Source organism: Tinamus guttatus, unplaced genomic scaffold (genome assembly GCF_059628265.1).
Source record: "Tinamus guttatus ecotype Peru unplaced genomic scaffold, ASM5962826v1 Tinamus_guttatus_pri_ptg000546l, whole genome shotgun sequence".
NCBI classification, from domain to species: Eukaryota; Metazoa; Chordata; class Aves; order Tinamiformes; family Tinamidae; genus Tinamus; species Tinamus guttatus.
In genome coordinates, this window is record NW_028289080.1 from 240,862 (window position 1) to 264,988 (window position 24,127).

The window sequence follows — 24,127 nt, forward strand, 5'->3', positions numbered from 1 at the left end:
TTGGATTTAGGAAACAGCAAGGGAGCAGTATGTCTCTTTCTGTGTGAAGAGAGATCATGCAACAGGTGAACTTCCACTACTGTGGCTGCAATTCCCAGATCCATTATCAACTCTTTCATAAAAAGAAAGAAGGGAGGGAGGAAGGAAAAGAGGGAGGGAGGAAAGAAAGAAATATTCCGCAAGCAATTAAGCCATTTTTATGAGGCTTAAAACTGACAGACCTTATTGGCAGAAAAGCCTGAGGATCCCCTGCGTTTGCTCTCTCCTTCAGAAGTGGTATGACCGGCATCAGCCGCCAACGGCCTCAGCCACCACAGGAGCCGCCCCCTACTGACGCCATTTTAAAGGGGCTCCTCCCGCCCGCGCGGAGCGGCCCAACCGCCGCGCATGGGCACGGAAGGGCCGCCCAGCCTACCGCGTGGTGCATGCTGGGACTTGTAGTCCCGCTACGTGGGCCGCAGGCCCACTACCGCCGCGGTGCCCGGCGTGCAAAGACTCCATTTCCCGGCAGGCCACGCGCGGCGGCGGCGCGGCGGGGAGAAGCCGTCCGGCGCGGACATGGCGGTCGATGGGGACGTGCTGCAGCGGGACCTCTACGGTCTGCTCGGGGTTGGGGAGAACGCGTCGGAGAAGGAGGTCAGGAGCGGGGCTTCCGCGGCGCCGGCGGAATATGCAGCATACACTGCGCGATATGTTGTGTTTTTTTGTTTTGATTTTGTTGTTTGGGGTTTTTTTGGGGGGGAAATTACATATTCCTCTAATTTAATGGCCAAGTCAACGTTATAGATATCCAGAAGGCCCCCAAGGTTGAAGAGCACTGGCCTATTCAAGCGCAGTTAAGACGTGCTGAGTAAAGCCATGATTAGCCGAACAGGTTAAACTCGAGCCAAGAACTTTGTTGTCCTCTGTTGAGGAGTTTTCTTTCGTTTTTAAAGCCGTGAACCCCAAATGAGGTGAAGGGCTTCGGCTGAGCTCAGCCTCGCTGCTAAATGAGAAGAAAAAAAGAAAGAAATTGCAACCTGTGTGATACAGTGTAACCTAAAAATTGGCAAGTGTTTGTGGTTTGACCCAATGTAACATACTTGAAACAACCTAGAAGAGCTTAATTTTCAGGGAAGCATCACCAAAAGAGTAGAGCAAAGCTTACCTAATGCACATAGACTCTCTTTGCAGGGAACTTGCCTGTGGAGGAGGTATTGGCCTGTGATGTTTCTGCTGAACATCTAACAACCCTCAGTTTTGTACACTAGGTGGTGCTGAGCCACCGCTTATTTCCTGCGGTCAAATGAAGACTCCTTGGCCGTTGGAGCTTTTATTTTATTTCGCCTTTAGTTTCTTGCATGCAGATGTTTCCTCTGATAAAGAAAACTTGTCAATTTTGCTTTGAAATGTAGATGAGATTTGATAGTCCTGGGTCAAAACGTTTTCAGCTGCCAAACTCAATTGCTGTGCAATGTTGTACATATTTTGTCCCAAGTAGTGGTAGCTGTGAGGAATGCTGTATCTTTCTGACTAGGTAGAAAACTGTGTTTCAGCCTTGGTCTTGCTGAGTGTGGCTGCTGTAATGCTATGCACCTAAAAGTAAAACTTCTGGCCTTAAAAAGTTCGAATTGATTAAAAGTGTGACCGCCTGCTTAACTAAACAGGCTGAAATGGTTATCCTTTCAGTAGAGGGTGATAAAAAGGGCAGATCACTGCACTGGGGCTGAAAATTGAGTTTCCTTAGTCTCTTGCTATTGCAGGAGGCGCCTTCATTTTCTTACATCTGAGAGACCACTGGCTCTCCAGAAAAGACTTTTATTTTCCAGCAGGCCCAGGGGGCTTCTAGTCATGCAAATAAATATTGCCTCAACTACAGTCTTCTGCTTCTCACAGAGAGGTGTGTTTTGTGTTGAGGAAAACCGAACTGCACGGCACGCTCCAAGCAGGGTGGGCTCTCTGCATTCCTGTGGTGCAGTTTTCCAAGTTGTGTTTCTTGACGCAGACAGAACCTCCTCCACAGCGAATCCTCTGCTGTGGCTCTTACAGGTCAAGAAAGCGTATCGCCAGAAGGCCCTGACGTGTCACCCGGATAAGAACCCGGACGATCCCAAAGCAGGTGAGATTGGAGCTGGTCTTGCCTGATCTGCACATGCAGACACCTCTAGGTGACCCTGTTTAATCCCGAGTCTGTCTTTGTTAAGAGAATACCTGGTTTTGTGTTATGTCATGTGTAATATGCAGGATTAAGAGTTATTTTAGTTGCCAGGTTCCTCTGGATTTTAAGATTAAATATATAAATGTTGGCTTTCAACAGCCCAAGTGTTAAGTGAATGCTGAAATTTTATTTGTACCTTCCTAAATCTTCCCATCTGGTACTTGAATCCTGGACCATTTGCCGTGTTGTCACTGACTGGCTGCTCGTGCCTTTAATTCATACTTCTCAAAATCAAAGCTTCAGTAGAAAGTTTATTCATCATTATTTTATATGGACAAGCTCTTTGCAGCTGAGTAAGCTGTTAGCAAGGTTTGGATATTCTGCACTTCTCCATCTCCTTTCCTGTGGATGAAAAGGAACAGCAGCAGCAACTCAGCAACTGGAAGGATACAGTTTAACAAGACACTTCAAAATAAACACATCAGTCTCTATTTTGCACTTTCCAGTTTGACAGACCACAGATTTTTAGTCTGATATTGTGTAATTGTAGTGCAGAGGCTGCCAGCAGGAAACCAAAGATTTTACAGTAATTAGAGCAAAGCTGAAAGTTGTGATTATCTGCAAAAAGTGTGGAGGTGGTTTGGTGGAAGTGTATGGCCTCCAGCTAGTAAGCATATCCCTGCAGAAGGAGGGTCCGCAATATCAATGTAAAACAGAATGTTTGGATCTTGGGTTGAAAAGTTATTAATCCAAAATGGAGAATTTCTCTCCAACACAGTGTTTCAGACTGACTGCAGGTTCAGGAATGTATTTGTGTATGGGGTCTATTCAATTCATGTTTTCCACACATTTCTTGTAATGGTACCACCATTTGTTTTTTACTGAAGTTTAGATAGTTATGTTGATCTTTCAACTGGGGAGGTCCTGACTGTGAGTTCGCTTGAAAATGCGTGGAAAATGGAAAGGTTATTCTTTTTTCTGACATTTTGCAGGTCTCTTCCATAAGGGATTGTCTTTTCTGGTTCATCTCCAGACTGCTAGCATGGTTTTCTGCATCTTACCCTTTTTTCTTCTAATTCCCAGCGGAAATCTTTCACCAACTATCTCAGGCCTTAGCAGTGCTAACAGATGCGGCAGCAAGGGTAAGGATGCCTCTCTCTTGGTGGGAGTGTGTGGTTTCTCTGTGAAAGCCTGGTGGGGAATTGGTGAAAAATCTCTTCTTGTCTGTCGTATTCTCTGCTCTCTTCTCTGACTGAGGCTTCGTGAATGCAAGTCTCATCTATTATGCCCTGTATCTCACTGGGAGATCAAAGAGTATCCACCAGATAAAAGCTTAGGCAAAATGTGCTTAGTCTAATCTGATGTTCCTCTGTGTGGTTCTGTCCATTTACTGATGAGATACTGTGTTTAATTATGTGTTAAACTGAGACATGTCCCACTTTAAAAATAAAGAAATATTCACCACAGAGATTAAGACACACATTAAATTCCTGTGGCATCATTGCATTTGCAGTTCCCATGAATAAACCTTTTATGCAAAGTGAACTTTGTTTATTTTAAAACTTTGCTCTAAGCCAGAACTGACCCATCATCAACAGGTATAAAAGAAGTAATGATTCCATGCCTTCCAGAAGATGACATTTCTTTGCCAATGTTACCAGTGCTCCCACAGCCACTTTTGGCTATTTGGGAACTCAAAATATTCTTCCCACCTGTAAATTTTCTCTCTAATCTGCTTAGCAGGTATTCTAGACTTTTGGCTTTCCTTTCAGGCTCAATCTGGAAACCCTTGGACCTCTTTTATTGTTTTCAGGATATTTGTGTTAACCTCGAGTGTTTTTAGGAAGAATGCTAAAAAGAAAATGCTTCACCTCTGATTAGCATTTAAGTATCTGATCTCTCCTTTATTCATCTCTTTGTGTTCTATCCCCCTTGCTTTGCATAATTTCACACTCTTCTGTTGGTTCTTTGACAGGCAGCATATGACAAAGTGAGAAAAGCCAAGAAGCAAGCAGCAGAAAGGACACAAAAGCTTGATGAGAAGCGGAAGAGAGTAAAACTTGGTAATGAAATTGAAACTTCATTTTGGCTTGACCTATTCCGTAGCTGAGTGTTTGCATTTCTTCCACCACGGAACTCACCACTGATCATTAAACTGCTATCCATTTCTAATGGCTATGTTCTTTTATGCCTAGTACAATGTAGTAGCTATCAGGACTCTATTTTGCATTTCAGTCCAGCTCTGTAGACTACAATGGCAACAGTGAAAATTCTCTTTGTATGTTTTAATTTTTTATTCTTGTTTGCAGATCTTGAAGCCAGGGAACGAGAAGCCCAGGCCCGTGAGAATGAAGAGGAGGAGATCCGGATAACAAGAACACTAGAACAAGAAGTAATGATGAATTTGTGGATTTTTATGTTGTTTTTGAGAAGAATTGTTGGAAGGCTTTGCATCTCTCATGAAAACCGTGTGATGCTGTGTGACTGCAAACCTGAGTGTAGCAGTTTTTCAGCCTTTTGAAACATGGGTGTTACGGACCAGAGAGAGAGGCCTGCCCGTGGAGGGGTCTTGCAGCAGTCTGGCAAACATGTCAATTGCAAATACGTTATTTTTATTAAGTCCCCACTTTTCCAGCACAGAAAGAGTAACAGCTGATTACTTGTATGCTAGCTGATAGGGAACATGAGCAATCCAATCAGTATGTGAGCAGTGGGGCTAGCACAGGGCAAGCAGCTGGAATTTGCCTTGGGAAACAAGCTTAAGACAAGCTGTCCCTGTCAGCACTACAATTTTAGCCTGGTGTGACCCATTAAACCCTGCCCTGAGATATTTGTGCTGTCATACCTGTCCCGTAGATAATACGCCTTCGTGAAGAAGGCTCCCGTCAGCTTGAGGAGCAGCAGAGACTCATTCAAGAACAGATCCGACTTGAGAGAGAGCAGCGCATCAAAGGTGAGGATAGGAGGAGCCTGAAGCCCTTAGCTAAACTGTGTACCCACAGGACTCCATTCAGCTGCAGGCAGAGCTCGCTTGTGGATGCAGCTTCTGACCTAGTCACATCGCCACACAGACGTCCCCTGCTTTGCACCTTATTTTCAGAGACGAGTCAAAAGACTAATTCTTGAATGTTTCTTCCCATACGTGGCATGTAGCCCTTTCACACTTTGTTGGCTGCTCCTTTGCAACAAATACAGGCGTTTATCTTCTAAAGCACTGAGCCTCGGTGAGAGAATGTGGAGCCCCGCGGTTGTGCTGGGAAGGATGCCTAATGTTGTAGTCATCTGATTGTCACAATCAAAGTAATTAGCCTTGCATACTAAAAATAGAGACCAGTTCAAATTTGCAAACAGTGACAGTTGTCATTGGGTTTACTTATTCTGCATCTTGTTTACAATCATGAGTCTATATCATCCAAAGGAGACTCGGTAAGGAGAATCTATGGTTACTGGGTTTTACTTCCTGGAACTTGTTTCTCCCATGGTTTCGGGGCATATATACATTGCTAATGCCTTTTAGGTGAGAAAAGTCTTTACTTGTGGCGTTTCTATATTTTTTCTTTCTCTCTCTCTAGGCAAATATGAGGGAAATGGAGCAGAAGGCAAAATAACCCCCAAACTCAAAGTAAGATGTGCCTATAAAGCTGGGGTTTGGGTGAAAACTGACAAAACCCTTGCAGCTTTAGAAGCAGAATTGACACCTCAACTCTGTTGCTGAGCTGTCATGGCCCTTTATACAGAGGAGGTGAAGTCCCTCTATCTAGTGTGCAAACAACTCCTGTCACTGACTGTAAAACATCCTTCCTACCTCCCACTTCTTTTTCTCTTTACTGTTCAATCTAGACTTTTAAGCCTACATTTGAATAGTCTCTGCTTTAGGCACTGTGGAACATCTGCTTTGGCTTATTACCTTAATATAGCCATTATTATGAGGTATGAGCTTCTTTTATTCCAGTGAGGAGTCTTTCTTCTTGTTACCCCAATAGTTTATTCCCTTTGCGTGTTCTGATGGTGAAATCACCATCCTGGCAATGCTGGGGTTGTAAGCTGCAAAGAGTCAACGTGATCATTCTGCAGGTGGTAAGAGTTGCATTCAGTGTGGCAATGTGTGTTGAGCAAGACAATATTAACCTGTCACATTTATTTCCCAGCTAAAATGGAAGTGCAGGAAAGAAGATGACACAAAAGGGGGATATTCAAGAGATGTTCTGATGCGGATCCTGCAGAAGGTCCTGTCATTCTTTATTACTTCATCTTTCCCTTTTCTTAAGCCATAAAAAGGATAGTAAATTTTGTTAAGCTCTATAAAAAACAGAGTAGCTAATTTTCTTTACTGTTGTTCAGTTTTCTCACTCGTGCCATTTTTCAGAGATCATCAGCTGTGAGGCAGGAATAGATGAGAACCCATGATCAGATTAATCCCAGCATATGTTTTTTATTTTCACTTTATGAGAGTATCTGCTGTAGCTCAGACTCTTGAGCTCAACAGTCATCCTGCTCTTTAGCCTGCCAGAAGGCAGGTGTTTAAACACAAACCTCCCCCAAATCCTGTCTTGAAGGAGCAGAAATGTCAGGGGTCCGTGACATGTCAGGGTCCATGAACGCACAGAAAGGGCGACAGCTCAAGCTTTAGGTCTGCGGAGAGGCTCATTTTCTCCATGTGTTCTGAGATGTACTTTGCTTCTCGTCTGAGTGTGTTTTTCTTTCTTTTTTTTTTGTTCATGCAGTATGGTGATGTGCTCAATTTGTTGATCTCAAGTAGGAAGATGGGGAGTGCGGTGGTGGAATTTGCTACGGTTAAGGCTGCTGTAAGTCTGACGGAGACCACAAATATGCTCAGTGGAGAGTGGAAAAGAAGAGGTGTTGCATGAGGGAATGATTAGCAGATTGGCAGCCTAGAACCACTGCTTTGTCATAAAGGCCATGGAGAAGGGTAACGAGAGTCCAAAGGTACAGATGCATGAAAGGAGTAGCAAAGCTCAAGGCATAAAGCCAGGGCAGATCGTGCTTGTAGACAAGCAGGCACATGTAAATGGCTGAGGAAAGTGCTGCTGCTTTAAAGAGCAGGCACGGAGCTATTTAGCCAGCTCTGAGGGTTAATTACCTGTTTTGGTGGTGGGCATAATGAGTTTTAGAGGTTCTATCAAGCATCAGCAGATTTGAAGAGGGGGGGAAAAATCCAAAATGTTTTGACTCACTGTAAGTTATAATCATTCCTGTGGCGGTGGAAAGAAAATCATCAGTTACCCTTAATTTTGCTAGTTCCGTCAATTTAAAATTATGCTATGCAAGAGTCTGTCTCTATTCCTTGTCACCTGCTCTTTCACTTGTATATCCAAATAATCAAAGTATGTCAAAATCAATATCTGTGCTCTTTTTATTAAATAACTTGTGACAGTGATATGCCCTTTTGTTCTTGATGCAGTTGTGGGCCTTAAAATGGGGTGCTCCTTATGTAGGGCAGCTGTGAAACCTGTGTTGGTTGCACCCTACCTGGCCTTGATTCAGCGCTGACATGAGGAAAGTCTTATAATTGTAATAGAGCTGCAACATAGTGTGTTCTAAAATTCAGATGGTGATGAAAGAATATTTTCATTGATAGGAGATGGCTGTGAAGAATGAAGTTGGCCTGATAAATAATCCTCTAAAGATTTCCTGGCTGGAGGGCCAGCCCCAGAATTATCCCAGCACTGTCCCCTCCAACAGTGCTAGTCAGCCGAGGACTTCAGAGGTAAGGAAAACACCGGCTGCTGTTGCTTGAATCTGTTTCTATAGCAACCTAAATTTAACAGCATGTTCTGTACTTGGCGTAAAACACACTGATTCCCAGCAGAGCTAGAAAAGAAGCTGTTGGGGAAAGGCTTTCTGATGAGTCTTTCTATGCTGAACCAGTGGCCCTTTTTAAATGACCTTCAGCTTGAGTAGCGGCGTGCTGGGGCACAAGCTATCTACATGAGTGTTTTTTTTCCAAAGTCTCTCTTCCAAGTGAAAAAGATGTTTCTTGCTCAGCCTGAAGCATCTACTGCCCCTTTTCTGTGGGTTTACTCTACTACATTTTGACTCTGTATCCTCCAGCTGATTCTGTATGTGCTTAGGGTCTCTGGAAGGGAAAGTAAATAGACAATTATTGTCCATTTTAGGTCTTTGACACTGTTATTAATGGCTTTGGTAGACATGTTGAGTGCAAGGTGATTGTTAATCCATGTGGAGCTCTTGCTCTTGGGTAGCAAATGTGTTCCAAACACAACACAGATGAAAGACAATAACATCTAGTGGTTAAAACATGGAAAGCAGGTTTCTCCAGACTCTGAGGCCAGGCTGCAACAAATTGCTGGCTCTCAGCTGCCCTCTGCTCCTATTGACCCTTTGGAGTGGAAATTGTATTAATTTCCCTGAAACATGTTAAATTCAGTCCTGTAGAACAAAGTGTAAGGTTTTTTTTTGCTCTGCATTTTTTCTTCCTATTTCGTGATAATTTGATTGCCTAAGAGGTAGGATAGGGAGCCTAAGAGGTACCTCTAAGAGGTAAAGTAAGGTAAGAAGCCTGAGTTCCTTTGCTGGTTGTTTCAGTTCCGGTTCAAACTACGTGTGACACTCTTACACCACCCTAAGCGCTTTGGTTATAGGAGATGCCTTTGCACGCATCAGAATGCCTTGTTGCTGTCCCAGATTTCTTTAGGGCTGCTATATTTTCACTTGGGGTGCACATTTTCTAAACAGCTTGGCCTCCAGCAGAGGACCTAGCAAAAGCCTCGTTTCTCAGAGGACCTAGCAAAAGCAGTTACAACAGTATAGCCCAGTAGGCACAGGGAGCAGAGCTGACTGTGTCTTCATGCACAGTGTAGAACCAGTGAGTTGTCACTCTGGATTCACCAAGGTGGCCAAAATGAATGAGTTTGAGTTTTCCTCACCGGTAGAGGACAAGAACTGTCTCTGAAGAGCTCATTTGTGTCCAAGGGGTAACTACTACATTTGCAGCTTGATAGTGGCTTCTTGCCTCTGAAACCTTGGCTGCAAACTGAGTTTGTCGTGGCGTGTTTCCGTGATCAAAGCTTGTCTGTGTGAAACTGCAGCATCTGCTTGCTGCGAGGGAGTAGCCTGGTGGAACAGCAAGGGAGAGTAGGTCGAAGTGACCAGTGGAGTTTGTGCTTTGTGGAAGCGGGGAGTCGTGTCTGTCAGCTCCATAATTCTCATCTCGGCTCTTGACATGGTGAGGACTTAACAACCACAGATTTATATCTTTTCCTAGGAATCACAATTCTGGTGCTCGTCTGTCATTTCTATGGTTTTTGTGTGTAAGCAACTGCTTTTTTTTTTTTTTTTTTTTGATTACATTGTAGTCTCAGACCTGGCTAAAATCTCTAGACTACTCCGATTCCTTCATTTCTTGCTCCTTTCCTATCCCAGGGCCTCTCCCAAATCCTGTTCCTGCTTCCACTAGGATGTTTCCAAATTGATAATTTGTTAATCACTTTTCTTGGCTGTGTTTCTTCTAAATCTTTGTCCTCAGCTCTTCTTTTCTTATCCATTCTATCCAAGATGAAGACATTCAGAGACCTTCCTTTTGCCACCGCCCCGGCCCGCTTCTTCTCATCTTCTCCTTTCATATCCAGTCTGGCTTCCTATTCACTTTCGGGTTCTCCTCCAGCTCTGCACAGGTGTCTTTTAAGCTGCCCTTGCTTCCAATTTCCGCTTCTCCTGGATAGCTCCCATTTCTGTCTGATTCCACCCCCTGTTTGTTCCCGCTCTGTGCAAGGGCAGCTTCCTCCCCATTTCCCTTCAGAAAACAGCCCAGGAGCTGCAATGTTCTCATGGCAACACTCTTGCTACTTGTCTGCTTCGGAGCTGCGTGTACTCCCTGCCTTGGGTAGCCGGCCAAAAGCAGTGCACCACATTCCTCAAATAACAGAGAGCCACATACGCTCAGGCCAGGGGAGCTTTTGGAAGCAGTTCCCAGGTGAGATTGAGGCTGTCTCCTGAAGGACCCTGCTGTGAGAAGATAATGTTGGCCCCTATGGTCCTTGCTGGCTTATTTCCTCACACAGCCAAGGACAGTGTCCAGCAGCTCCTGGAGAGCTGCCAGAGCGAAATGGGAGGCTTGCACTTGAACTGCAAGAGCTGAGGTCGTCCATGGTCACCTCTAGTCTGACAGCAATGACCATGGGATTGCCATCCTGTGGCCCTGGGTGGTGCAGGACACACCACAGAGGTGTAACGCCACGAGGAGCGTAGCCTGACGCTACAACGGCATGAAGTGCTCCTTCCTGAGAACTGTCTTCAGTATTGGTGTCCTACTACCAGTGTCCCCACTCGCTTGGGGCCATCTGTTCAGGCATGCTGAGAAAAGCTTTCACTCTGGCGCTGTCTTGTGTCTTCTCTAAGCTCCTTTGAGGCTGCAGCAAGCTTGGTTTGTATTATCTGCCTTTACAGCCTGGTGTGAATTTGGCAGGTCAAGGGCTGTCTGTATCTTGGACATCTCGGAATGTCTCTGCGCATTGCTGTTGCCTCTTTCCAAAGCTTATAATTATCTACCTGTTGTTTTCTTTTACAGGAATGAATGGAGAATAGGGGGGAATTGCTTGTTTTAAGTAGCCCTGATACGTAATTCAGGTGTAAGCTAAGGCTCGGTGACCCAGCAGCTTCTATAGTGTCATTTAAGCAGCACATCCTGACCCTGTCTGAAGTATTCTCAGCCTGTCAGAGCTCTTCCTGCTCCCAGCTTAGAGCTGAGGAGCTGGGTTCAGCTCAGCACTGAGTCTGGATTCCTAGCTTTGCATGCCCTCTCCTGCTCAGGGGAGGAGAGCAGCCTGCCAGCAGCACCAGCCTTCTCCCAGCACGCAAAAACAGCAACCTACTGCTTCTGCACCCACCTTGTGAAAACCTGAGGAACCAGAGAGGACAGGCCTTGGTCATTACAGATCAAGGGATCTGTGCTCTTGATGCCAGGGTTGTGGGTTTTTTTTTTTTTTTTTTCTTTCTGGCTTGCTCCCAATGAAATGAGGCAACAAGACACTTCCAATCACAGATACATTTATTCTTTTATATCTGTACAGCTGGTAGATCAGCGCATGCTTCAAGCAGCAGTATCTAGAGAACTTTCTCCTGGTAACAGACAAATAAACTGCTGTTGCTATTTCTTGAGCTTGTATGGAGGCTTACCTGTTTCCAGGCTAGGAGTGGCATCTGCACTTGAATTAGAGGAAAAGAAAGCTACAAGGAGTTTTTAAAAAAAAAGAGGAGTATCTTTGACTTTTGCATCCAAATGTGGTGGGAGAAAAAACACCAGTATCTGTTTCTTGACCCTTGCTATGGCTGTGGCTTTGAGATAGCAGCACAACTGTTCTCTTTCAAGTGACACAGATGATGTATGCCACATCCCTTTCTCTCCATGCTCCACAAAGTCACAACCACATCCCGCAGACAAGTCTTTTGCCAAACAGGGTCATCCTTCCATGAGGAGAAGGTGCACAGTCACGTTTAGAAGGTTCCCCCTGCGGAGAATGGAGGCTCACCGGTGAGATTCCGGGGGACTCCTGTCATCCAGGCATGCAGCCTGACAGCTCTGCTCCAAAGGGCTCCTTAGCAGGGACAAGAACAGTCTGCGAGGGGTCAGGCAAGAACAACAAAACAGGCTACTTAGAACAGGGACGCTGCAGCATCCTTCCCCTTGTCAGGACTGGAGAAACTAGCAATGTCAGTAGGTAAATGTGATACATTAAGTGGGAAATACCTTCAAATGGCATAATCTCTTGGGTTCTGTTTTCTGAGGGTCTGCAGAACATCCTCAAGAAGCGATAGCCCCAAATCCACTTTGAAGGACAGAAGGGGATCAGACAGATCAGAAAGAGGTGTGCCGTTGCGGGAACCTGTCTCTGCGGTCCCACAGTCTGAAGCCTGATCTTTTTGGAAGTGAGTTTGAGTGGCTTTATGGTATTGATGAGCAGCACCAGAAAAGGAGATGTCAGAGTGAGAATCTGTGTGATCAATGATGTTAGGGCAGCTAGAACTGTCCAGGTAGAGCCGAGGAGGCTTGGGAGGTGCTTGTGCCTTGGCTAGGTTTTGCTCACTCTGACATGACAGGTAATCAGACTTGTCCTTCAGATCCCTTAAGCATTCCCTCTTCTGGCACTGTCCATCATTGTCCAGAGTGTGGCTGTTCTGATTCAAGATGATGACTTGATTGCCCAGCTTTTTGTGTCTCCTGAGTGAGAAGCGCCTGAAGAACGTGGAAGACTTAATGGACCCTCTCCGCCAGGTATCCATGCTGAGGAAAGGCGATTAAAAGAAGGGAGCTGCTGACTGCTCTACAGTCAGATGCTGGACCTCAGCTGCAGGATCAGCAACAAGTCACACAGAACAGGAACAACCTCTTCCTTCCTTGTTCTTGTAGCTGGAAGGAAAATAAAGAGGCTGGTATTGCAGGAAATGTAAACTTCTTCACACTACACCCCTGTCAGCAAGCAGTTGGCGTATCATATATTAGGGAGTCTTTCTCTTCAGCAGAGAAGGAACGAGCTTACTGAGTCTATGCTGCAGAAACAAGCTGATGGAGAGTAGCAGTAGCACACAGTCACCATGAGAACAGATTTAATCTAGCATCCAGAAACAGAAGGGCACGTTGGTGCCATGGTAACCAGCCACCTTCATGGTGAAGGGCACAGTGTAAAAATTTCAGTAGGTGGCTAGGAAGAGAGCCAGTGACTCAGTTGCACTGAAGGAAACCGAAGAAAAATACGGACAAATGGAAATGTAAAAAGCAGCAAAACAAACATGTAGCTAGCGTTAGGAAAATCAAATGCAAAAGAAAGACTTACTTTGTGTGGGAGCAGCACCTGGGTCCAACAGAGAAGAAACTGCTGAAGCACTTGGGGAAGCTGCGACCACGATGTTCACCAGTGCGATGAGCCGTTGGGATAAACAAGTCTGGAGACAGTTCAGCCAGGTTGGACCCAGGACACTAAAAATCCGCCATGCCTCCTTCTCTTCATTTGCCTCCTGTCACTGCTTCCCAGGCTGCAGTTCCCTGTGCGTATGTATTTGTTTTGAGCCAAGCCCTTGCTGAGTCAGCCACGTCAGAAACTGGGTTTTACACTATTGGTAATTGCCAGGATTGCAGGAAGTAGGTGTGTGGAGCAGCAAAGCAGCAGCCCACACTCTGCCTCAGGAGCAGGCAGGCTCCCTCAGAGACATCCAGATTGCTTGAGAACCACCAACACGAAAGTCGACTTTTAGCCCATCTTGAATCAGACCATGATTCTCGTCTTGGTGCTCTTCCTGCTGTCACTTCTGATGGCTTGTTGCACCAGCAGGGCTCACAGAAGGCAGGCGAAGCGATCTCTTGTCTGTTTTAAATTTAAATCCAGAGTGTGAAGCAGTGATTCAGGTTTGTACGGGTGACTCATCTGCAGGAGTCTCATGTAGACTAGTTCATTCAGCCGGGCAGATGACAGTAAATATCTGTGGTTAATGGCCAGAAGCTTTGAAGAAACCTAGTTCTGCCACTGAGGGCTGATGCAGTCTGGCTCTCCCTCAGACACTGTGAAATTCCATGCTGCACAATACCAAAAGGTTATTTCATTCATGCAGTTGCTAAGATATCAGTTACAGTGTAACAATGTCTTTGCTTCCCAGGCTCCAAGGAGTTTTCAGATTATTGTGGGCTTCTACTTCGTCCTCACAACTAGTGCAGCTAGTTGTCCTCACAACTCTGCAGCTCGAGCAGCCACTTTGCTGGCATTTAATATCAAATTTGCGCTTGCCCCGCTTTCCTGCAGGATATTATTTTGCTATGCTAGTGGCTTTTCATCCTTTATGTCTTCTATTTAAAATGTCCTTAAATCACCACTAAGTCTAGTTCCTAGGAAAATGAACATGATTTTTTTCCGTTCTTTTTGTCAATTTTACTTTATTTCTGACTTGGAGCATCAAGCAAATAAGACAGATGTTTCCAAGCATTGCAGTGCTTTGAGTACCTCTGAAATTGGTAAGGCCACCTACTAATACTAAGTTGTTTTTGAAAGCAGAGTGCCAAAACCACCACTTTGCTCTGAGATAGCAGTTGTCATCTGCAACCTGCATTTGTTAGGCAGTCTGCAATCACCACTTAGCTGACGTGACGGTTGCTACCGCACACAGCAGTAAAGCTACGAGACCTTCTGAGAGCTGAAACACTTGTCTCAATAAGGCTTGGGAACATGTTTAGTTCTCCTTGCACAGGAAAGGTTTGACTTTTTGTGGTGGTAGCCTTTATAATGGATTAGTTGTGAGCTGGAATTTGTGCGCTGGTGTCATACGTGCAAAGCAAGCTCATCATCCACAGCAACCAACGCAGCAAGGCAAGCTGAGCTTCCCCATCCAACTTCACGGAGAGCTGGGGGAAGAAACTGCAGCAAGGAGATGGTAATTCAGGCTCTCTGCATATCCAGTTCTCTGTGTTACTGCTGCCACTAGCAGGGGACACTACCACAGTTCAGAAGGATGCTGGCTACTTTCTGCAGAGTAGGCAGCTTTGCCACCTTCCTGATTTTCCTGGGATCCTTGCTGTGACGCTGAACGGAACATGCATGCTATCAGTGTAATTTAGGAAGGGGGATGCTGTGGGCAATCGGGAGCTGGGCTGTGTAACGTGGTCCTTACAGGTCGTGTTTGTTTTCTGCTCCTAGAGGTCAGTGGTCTCAGAGCGAGACTATGAGAGCTTGGTGATGATGCGGATGCGCCAAGCAGCAGAGAGACAGCAGCTCATTGAGCAGCTCAAGCAGGAAGACCAGGAAGAGTCTCACACCTAGGATAAGGAAGTATGGATTCCCTCCACCCATCATTCTTCATTTAAAAAGCTGTTTTCTTAAATTAAGTCAATAAACATCCTTTCTAAAAAATGTTGTAGAAGTGTAAACTGCCCTTAACCCCTAGAGGGGAAAAAATCATGGGTTTCTGAGCATGCACGTTACCTCTTCAGCCTGCGAACTTAGAGTAGTGGCCCAGTCACAGGATTTGAGAGGTACTGTCAGAACAAACCCCAAGCTCTTCAGAGCTTGAAACTTCTTTATTCCTGAAAATTTGCTGATGAGCTGCGGATCCAGGAGGCTTCAGCAACAACAGTTCACAACAGCCCACAGAGAGATGTCAGTGTCTTTAGATAAATGTTTTATTAGTGTTACAGCAGGATCAACACACACAGCCCCAAACAATCCAGCCTTGCAGCTGCTGCTGTTAAGATTACACAGCCCATGCCTGCAATGTTCACCGGACCTTCCTGCGATGCTCTAAGGCTATTGCAGGAAGCGGGTCGTTTATCTGAATGGCAGTCCTGGGCCTGAAAGCCTGACAGCACCAACCACAGTCCCATTTGGGAAAGAAGCTGGCCTTGCTGCTAGGGGAAGGGGCTCTCAGAGGGCAGCGTGTGGGTTTAGCAGCCGCTGCTGCAGCTTCCAGAGATGACAGCAGGCCTGACGTGCTTGGCCTGCCCTCCCCGGCGCCAGCCGTCGTGGCCTGGGTGGCAGCCTGCTGTGAACCCTCGCGGCTCAGCGCATACTTTTCTGCCCTCGGGAAGAGACAGGGAAGTCTATTATTTGAGCTCCCTCCAATGCGTGCTAAATAGAGAAGGATTACAATGTAAAAGAGTAGTATTTGCCACACTGCCATTTGGGTGAAGGGATAGTTAGACCCATCTGTTCTCTGTATGTGATTTACCTTTGATCTGGACTGGGCACACATTCCTCCCCTAAGGCCCTGTGCAATGGCAGGGAAGACAAGCTCCTATTAGGTGAAGTTTTGCCTCCATGGCATTCCCCCACGTACACCCGCACAAGCGCCTGGAGCCCGGGCCAGAAAGGAGCTGCTCAAGGGAAAGTTTTGCTGTCAGTTCGGTGAGAGATGATCCACAGCACCACAGTCTGTCCGGGCGGAATGCAGAAGTCTTCCTTGCTATTCCTTGTGCAGGCACCACACCAAGGTCTGGCCCACACCTGTCATGCTGACCACACGGTAGCCACGGTTCTCCAGCTTGTCCAGGACTATCCGGGGCGCATCATTCACATAGTACTCCCAGCTGCAAGCAGGTAAGAGAGGAGGAAGTAAGATGAGGTGAACGAGACAAGGGTTTCCTCCTGCAAATGACTCTGGCATCACTAATAAACCAGTATAAGACATTGCGATGACCACAGCTCGCCTCCAGCCTGCCCAAATTGTGGTCTTGCTTGACTAGATGGTAGAGGCCAAAAGCCACAGCTTGCAAACCAGAGGGGAAAGGCTGTCCGGAATGAAACGGTCACCTAAATTGAAGGGTGGTTTGGGATTTGATTGACCAAAGCCACATATTGGCGGGTTAACTGGACTGAACCTGCAACTGAGGGAGTTCACAAGTATATATGGTTGGGAATACATGGAAAAAGGGGATACTGACTACAAAGCAGGGAGGGAGAAAGGGCAGAGGCTTCAAACACAGCATCTTTGGCAACTATAGCACAGAAACAGCCTGAGCTTTTCCTTGAGCTTCTCGGTTACTGGGAAGTTGCAGATTTGAGAGCTCGCAGGGGCTTATAGCTCGCTGTTATCAGACTGCATTTGCTGTTGCTTATACTGAGGCCTTATACTTTACCTGCCTGGACCATTTTGGAAAGGAAAAAAAGGAAAACAAAAACCAACAAAAAAGATTCAAATGTTTCCCAGAAATGAAAAAAAAAAAAAGTTTGCCTACATCAGAGCATGTGTGTGAATAAGGATGAATCAAGTGATGTTTCTGGGAGTCCGTGCTAGAAATTTTGGGGTTGGAAAAAAATGCTGCAGAGTAGGAGTGCAGTGACTGTGAAGTAGGAGACCAGCACAACACGGGCACAGAAGGCGCTGAATTAGGTTGGGAAGCAGCCCCCCAAATGCAGAGCATAACACCGAGTGCTGGGTTTGGCAGCCTTAATGTTCTTTTAACGCGATCTTTTTGGCTGCAGCATTTATTCAAACAGATGGGATAAGCCTCATAATTGTAGAGCTCTTAGATGACTCACAGCGCCAGATAAACTGCTAATGATGGGACACGGCATCACTAGGGATGTTGTTTGGGCATCGTAACAATGACTCTTCCAACTTTGACAGGAAGAACAGACCCCCAGAAAAGACCCCAGGAACATTTCCAGATAAGGTTGCTAGTACTAAGATTGCCAAATATTAATGGACTGGTGAATACTTTTAAAGCATGAAATAACACTAAGAGGTGAAATCTTTTTATTTTTTTTTCTCTTTCTTAAGACATTGCTATAATTATAGATGGGGCGTAAAGATAATATGTATTATTACAAGTGCCTTTGAACTTAATGCTTTCTTTAAGAGGTTTTTCACATGCGCTTCAGATTCACAAGTTGAAATTTGTAAATATTATTCCCATTAGGCACAGGAAAGAACTTAGGCGGGGTTAGTTACCTGTGGGAACTTAAAAAAACCTGAGTGGCTGAACTAAAATCAGAAGGAAGGTTGGGTTGTTCAGGGCCTTAAACACAACCCCACATTGAGTGAAACAAAAGATCATGTATAACTCATATCAAATACGACATCTCGGCAACCATGTGGGCTGCAGCCATATAGGTTGAAGCAATACGGAGTGGCCATGGAAATTTACAAAGTCCTTCCTTCCAGCTAAAAGCTAACAGGAGACATAAAATCACCTGAGAGTAGACAGGACCTGTGCACCTGCACATCGTAAGGACGTGGCTCCAGCTTTTCCAGGTATGCCCAGGTGAGCTCACGCTGCACGTGGGGAGGGGATTGAACTGCAACAGATGTATCCTCCAAACGCAGCTATTTTGGGGGATCAGTCAATCTCCTCATAATGTGTCCAGTTGTTCTTTCAGCTTCCTTAGTGATGGTTTTTGGCTATGCTCTGGGGAGCAGCTAAATGAAAGTATTACCAGGTATCTTGGACCCCAGCTCCCAGAATGAGGTAAAGAGGTAGCATCCCTTTTCATTTAAGAGGAAGCAGTGTTGACAGACATCACAAGAACAAGACATGCCTGGGACAGTGTCCAACAGTCATCCTTCCATCCACCCATCCCCGTAAGTCTACGCAAGCATGCAGACTGCCCTCAGAAGAGCATCCTCTTCTGCAGCAGGACAGCACCCAAGGGTTTATAATTTCTGGCCCCCTTGCTGATAACTAGGAAAGAGCAGGCTGGTGTGGAGCCTGGTTCTTCCCTTCTTGAACCCCAGATGCGCCTGGGCTTCTGCCCCTAGGCGGCAACAACGTGTCCCTGCATGTCAGCAGTTGATGGGACTTGATGAGGTGACATTCGCAGCAGCTAGTGCAGAGCTGTATAACAGGATCGTTTCTTTCCCTTATTACCGGGAATTAAGTAGTTCATTTACACACAACAGTGCCGCAGCTGGTCTACACCACTTAGACCTTTTCTTTCAAGCTCCCTCAGAGCTCATCAGGTCAGGTTCTCAGAACCACAGTGCTACGGGAGCGACAAGATTGGTGGCACCAGCTGAGCTTCCCGTTGGTGAAGTCTCTCTTCGAGGTACGCAGAGGGAAAGCCTGCTAGGTGGGGGTGCTGAAGGAGGACTGCTCAGCCGTCCTGGGGAAAAGCTTGGGCTTTCTGTCTGCGCTCTGCCAGGAAAGGCAGCTCGCCTGCTGGCGTACGGCGTGGCCCCGGCCCTCGGAAGGTATTTCCTCCACCTCCTGTTGCTCAAGTGCAAGCAGGGAAGATGTGCCACAGAGATCTAGAAGAACTACCCTTACTCTAATTCCAGTCATACCAAAAAGCAGGTGGGGCCAGACCACGCTGAAAATATTTATGGGCCACTTGCTAGCCACAGATTGGTGAGGAAGGGCAGAAAGGCGGCCTATTTACCAGCCAGGCTCTAGCAAGAGATTCTAGGGAAAGCTCACATCCCTTCTCCACAACAGAAGTAAAATCTTTATAATTTTGCACCTCCTCCCTGACTGTCAGGACAGAGAATAATTTTATTTATCTTTCCCTTGCCTTCTCTTCCCCCTGAATCCTAGAGAGTTGTTCCCATCTCTCAGGAGCCAGCAGCACTTTTCTTTCCCTTTTATTTTTTCCCTTCCGCAAGCCTCGTCTTTTATTTATTTATTTGTTTATTTTTTTCCTCCTCGCACCTCTCGTTGCATAACTCCCTGTGCGCTCCTGGTCTCGCCTTTGCAGGCAGACACACGAAGCTGCCGCTCCTGCTGATCTTGTTGCCGCCCACAGGTTTGGAAATAGCAGCGCAGAGACAGCTCTGCCGCCAGAGCCACCCGAGCCCTGCTAGGCAGCGAGCTGAGCGGCAGAAGGGGTACGAGATCAGTGTTCCTGCAGAGGCAGGTGGGCAGTGGTGGCCTGAGTTTGCACTTGGAAGGGTTTCTCTTTGTCAAGGGCCTCCAACCGTTTTGTTTTTCTCTTTTTCACTTGCTCTTCCAGATCATTCAGTGTGTTTTTTTGTTTTGTTTTGTTTTTAATGCAGCAGGAATTGAGGACTTAGACCTCGATGTTTGCCAGGCTGGTACCGCATGGGTGGGTTTTCCTGGTCCAGCTGATAGAAGCTGCAGAAGAGAGTGGGAAGGAGAGGTTTCCTTCTGCTTAACACCTGGTTTTCCTCCTCCTCCTCCTCTGCGCCACGGGGCGAATGGGCAAGATCCAGCAGAAAACTATCTATCTCCTCTCCTCTGTTGTTTCAGTTTGCATTTGGGGGTTTATTTTTCTTTTTTGTTTGTGTTTGTTTTTGTTTTGTTTTGTTTTGTTTTCTCTAGAAAAAATAGAAATATCAAATGGAAGGAAAAAAAAAAGTGGGACAAGATGTAAAGAACATCAACAACATTTACAAGTTGCGCTCTGATGAAGGATGGTGTCAAACTCAGCGTGGGCAGAGATGCACAGGGACATGGGAAAGCGTAAAATATATGCAGGTTGAAATCGGGCAAATGGGTTGATGCCAAAGAGGGAAATGGGGAGTAGCTGTAATTCTGCAGCCGAGGGAGTGGGGCTTCAAGTTGGGCACCCAATAAAAGGGAGAGACCTCAGAAAAACCACAGCAGAGGGTACCATGCGATCAGACAGGCTGGGGATCAACTTGCCAGGTGGCATGGCAGCAGAAGAGAACGAGTCTACACTTTGTGAACGGTTTGTATAAACACCTCTAAAGGGCAGCTTCTCCACACAGTTCCCCCTTGGCGAAGGACATTTCAACTCAGATTGTTTGAAATGCTTTGAAAATTGCCAACAAAACCTATTAAGAGGATCATCAATGTAAGCTGCTCCCAGAGGAGACCTATGGACGAAGAGCTGTCGTCGACGTGTTGCTCTATGTCACAGGACAGAGCTGAGAAAAGTAACCAGGTATTTCAGGTCTGCCAAAGTGTTATCCAGCCTTTCTATTCATCTTCAGCCTAAACCTGAGCTTAAGGGTGGTTGTGCAGTACAAATTTACTGTAGCAGACAGGCAGGAAGCTCTGGGGACACTGAGGAGAGGCAAGAGCACGAGACGTAGCACAGGAACACTTACAAGTGATTACCCAGCATGCTTCTCTTGGTGGCCCCCAGGTAGTTCATCAGGCTGGGATCCGAATGTTCATCTCCCACCATGGTTGGGCCGACCTCCTGTGGAGAAATGCAGCAGAGCACATGAGCCATGTTCTGTAGCATGGCCACCCCTATTCCCATTCCCTAGTGGCCCTGGTAAGAGGTTGTCCCTGCTCCACAGGGACCAGGTTTACTTCATGACCACTTCTGTCCAAGAAACAGTCATGCATGAGGGATAATGACAGCTCTGGAAAGTCCCAGTCCTAAAGCCATGTACTGGTTTCAGGCACAACCAGGGGAAAATGCATTGAGAAGGGAGCAGCTCCTCAAAGGGATAAGGTTTCTAGCGCTGTATTTCAGATCTCACTGGTATCTGATGCAAACTCCTTTGCTTGGCACTGGGGAGCCCTGTTGCTGTGTCCCACCTCAGAACCGAGCCACCTGAGTGGTCCCCAGGCAGAGCCTTGGTGACTTGCTCCCAGAGGGCCACCTGCTGGCTGAGCTCCCACTGGCGCTGATCCCACCATGTGATGAGCTGTACCAGATCTGTTCACCTTGGCCGGGCAGAGCCCAGCCTTGGGAATGCGAGAGAAGGCACCTGGGGCTGGAACATCAGGGATTGACAAGGAACTACCAGTGTCTCTCGAAACCTGAAGGATAGCAGAGGAGCTGGAGGTAGACGGTCAGGATCTGGCCATCTACGCCATCAGAGGGACTTCCCACATGTCACAAGCGGTATAAGATGAAACACACCTGCATCACAGGACCCACGGCTCGCCCTTCCTTTCTTGATGCTGACATGGGTGCTAGGATAATACCTATATAAATACCTGAGAGGAGAATGTAATGAAGATGGGGCCAAACTCTTCCCAGAGGTGGCCCGTGACAGGACAAGATCTTCCAAACCTGCCTGGATGCCACCCTGTGCCACGTGCTCTGGGAGTCCCTGCTTGAGCAGGGGGTCGGACTAGATGATCTCTACAGGTCCCCTGAACCTCAGCCCTTCTGTGATTTGTGCTGCAAAACCCTGCCCTGCAGCCTCGAGCAGTGGTTGCAAAACCCGGGCTGCTGGTGCTCCACACGCTCTCCCGCAGCGGTGCACCCTTGCGAGAGCGGGTGAACCGCTTGGCACCCAGAGCAAGCGCAGCAGCATGGGAAGCAGCGCGCTTTGGCCTTGCGGTTAGTTTAGCCGTGAAGCGGGCAGGCGCCTGAGGCAGGGAGAGCGGCTCCGTTACCGTGCGCAGTGCAGAAAACAGAGAGCTTGCAGCAGCCTGGAAAAGTTGAGGTATGTGTGCTTTTTAGGAAAGCAGGAAAGCAAGAGGAGGGTTTAGCAGGGCAAAATCCTTTTCCTCCAGCCCTGATCTATTAGTCAGCTGACAAACTGCAGGTGAATCAAGTGTGAGCCCAGACCAGAGCCAGACTAGAAAGTGTTCAAGCAGTTCAAGCAGTTCAACAGTTAGCTGTGCAGCAAGCAGTCGTGCTCCTACAGCTAGCGGTCCGGTGAGCTGGAAAAGATAGGAATGGGCAGAGCAGAGAAGCCTTTTCCTAGTCTAGAGGCTGGAGCTGCTCTCCCTGCAGCATTCCCACCTCCTGCAGCCTGAGCCAGTCATCACTCCAGCTGGACACAGGCCATGCAAAAAAAAAAAAAAAAACAACCCATGCAACTCACAGCCTTCTTCTGTCCTGGCTGTTGCCAGGAAAAAAAAAAAAAGGCTGGAATTTCAATCGCTCCCTGCCCGGATGGGCTGTTTTCAGCCATGGCTCAACACCAGGTTTAAGGTCAGAAGTGTTTGCTCTGTCCTGTTAAAAAAGCAGAGGCTCCAAAGTCGTTGGGGGCCTATTAGGGAGCCATGTTCCCACCCGGACTTGCTGCCTATACAAAGGACAACTGTATCTCTCCAAAGTCCCAGTTCCAAAGCATAGGTTTCAGGTACAACCAGGGGAAAAAAGTATGCCAGGAACATCCCGATATCCCTCCGGGGCACATCTGCATGGGATCTCCCAGAGGGGCATGCTGGAAATGTGCCTGCAGTGTGGCAAAACCAGCTAGCCTTGACCCAGCAGCAGTGGCAACATTATAAACCTCAGGCTCACTAGCTGCTGAACAAAATTAGTTTCTCCAGCCCGCAGTGCCGTGGTCTCCCTGTGCTATTAACTCTGCTAGCCAAATAAAAGCTAACCTGAGTTGCCTGATCACCCTATTTGTGGATGATCCCAAGCCACTCATTGCTTGTGCAATAAGCAGAGGTTTGCCCATACAGACCTGCTTCCAAGCAGTGTTTTCAAGTAGCACTGTGGCGCTAGGAGATACGAAAGTAGAATATCCAAATTGCTCATGTTTTCCCACTGGGTTTCAGAAGTGTGTGAAGGAAGATGTTCTTCAACCATGCCAGGCTACATCCTTCACTGAAGTCCTGCGACTGTGCCTGCTGCAACAGGGTTAGCAGCAACTGCCCTGAAACACTGCGCTGTGGCCTGCCCAATAAGTAAGAACTAACACTCTCTCCTTGTCACTGTATCCGAGTAAGAGGCTACCGCTCTCAGCCCGGTTCTCCGAGCCCCCACCGAGGAGATGGGACGCAGGGATTCCTGTTGAAGTCAATCAGTAACTTCTGGGAGCAGCCCAGAGAAATAACCCCCAGGATGCCAGGCTAGAAGCGCCGTTTGCCGTCCCTGCGCGTCTCACCCGCTTTTGGCACGGGCAGCCGTTGCCCCTTGCCGGCGAGGGCAGCCAACTCTGCTCGCCTTGGACCCCTGGCCGGCCCCACTCCGATGCCCGCTCCACGGCAGCCCCGCTGGGGCGGACTCACCATGCGGATCTGCGTGCTGATGAGCAGGTAGGGCATGGTCTCGCCGCCACCACCACCACGGCCACCGCCACCACTGCCACCGCCTCCCCCGCGCCTGGCCCATCCCCGCGCTCCGCCCCGGGCACTGCCGCGGGGCCGGGCGCCCGCGCTCCCGCCTGCAGGCAGCGGGACGCCACCAGCCCGCCCCGCGCCCCGGGATTTTGCCTGGCGAGGCAGGGAGCCGTCCTGCTCCAAAGTCCGGGGTCGAGGCGGGTTCCTCCTGCAAGTAAGATGCAAAGTATATTAAAATATATATATGTATATGTATGTGGGGGTGTGTGTGTGTGAAATAGGCATCGAGTAAGACAGTATTCACAGTAGCAATCTGTCACTTGAGACGCAGGTAAAAACCTCCAGGAAGAGCTGTCCAGGCAAAATCTAGGAGCTCTTAAGTACACACAGCATGTTTGATTCGTCCCAACGGGGCGGTTATTTTCTTTGCTTGGCCCTGTTGACTGCTTTGCCTGCTGCTTGCGCAGGGAACGGTGAAGGCTGAAAGTCCTTGCTCCCACTTCCCTGCAGTTTCCCAAGTGGCAACTTCATCCACCCCCAAAGCAATGCAGATGAAGTAAAGTGATGGAATGGCTCAAGGTAAAGGCCCACCACAGAGTCACTAGTTTGGTCTTGTGGGGAGTCTC

The 24,127-nt window shown here is 47.4% G+C and overlaps 3 protein-coding genes across 4 annotated transcripts; 1 reads left to right on the top strand and 2 right to left on the bottom strand.

The window, feature by feature from the left end:
* Nucleotides 1–524: 524 nt before the first annotated feature.
* DNAJC17 (DnaJ heat shock protein family (Hsp40) member C17) lies at nt 525–15,011 on the top strand. 2 transcript variants are annotated; one of them, XM_010219608.2, is made up of 11 exons: nt 525–636; nt 2,029–2,098; nt 3,221–3,279; nt 4,113–4,200; nt 4,447–4,529; nt 4,994–5,090; nt 5,710–5,759; nt 6,286–6,363; nt 6,862–6,942; nt 7,737–7,865; nt 14,797–15,009. In XM_010219608.2, exons 1-11 carry the CDS (start codon nt 559–561, stop codon nt 14,917–14,919), a joined length of 936 nt encoding a protein of 311 aa, XP_010217910.2. In that variant the 5' UTR covers nt 525–558; the 3' UTR covers nt 14,920–15,009. The 2 variants fall into 2 exon arrangements, with proteins under 2 accessions (XP_010217910.2, XP_088390318.1); XM_088534192.1 differs by lacking the exon at nt 4,113–4,200 and having other exon boundaries at nt 3,130–3,279; nt 14,797–15,011.
* Nucleotides 11,148–13,772, bottom strand: CUNH15orf62 (chromosome unknown C15orf62 homolog). The gene is made up of 2 exons (XM_010219606.2): nt 12,949–13,772; nt 11,148–12,524 (listed from the first exon to the last, which is right to left on the bottom strand). Exon 2 carries the CDS (start codon nt 12,395–12,397, stop codon nt 11,867–11,869), a length of 531 nt encoding a protein of 176 aa, XP_010217908.1. The 5' UTR covers nt 12,398–12,524; nt 12,949–13,772; the 3' UTR covers nt 11,148–11,866.
* A 571-nt stretch (nt 15,012–15,582) lies between the features above and the next one.
* Nucleotides 15,583–23,537, bottom strand: GCHFR (GTP cyclohydrolase I feedback regulator). Its single transcript, XM_088534130.1, has 3 exons — nt 23,451–23,537; nt 20,624–20,718; nt 15,583–16,181 (listed from the first exon to the last, which is right to left on the bottom strand). Exons 1-3 carry the CDS (start codon nt 23,484–23,486, stop codon nt 16,058–16,060), a joined length of 255 nt encoding a protein of 84 aa, XP_088390256.1. The 5' UTR covers nt 23,487–23,537; the 3' UTR covers nt 15,583–16,057.
* Nucleotides 23,538–24,127: the final 590 nt, after the last annotated feature.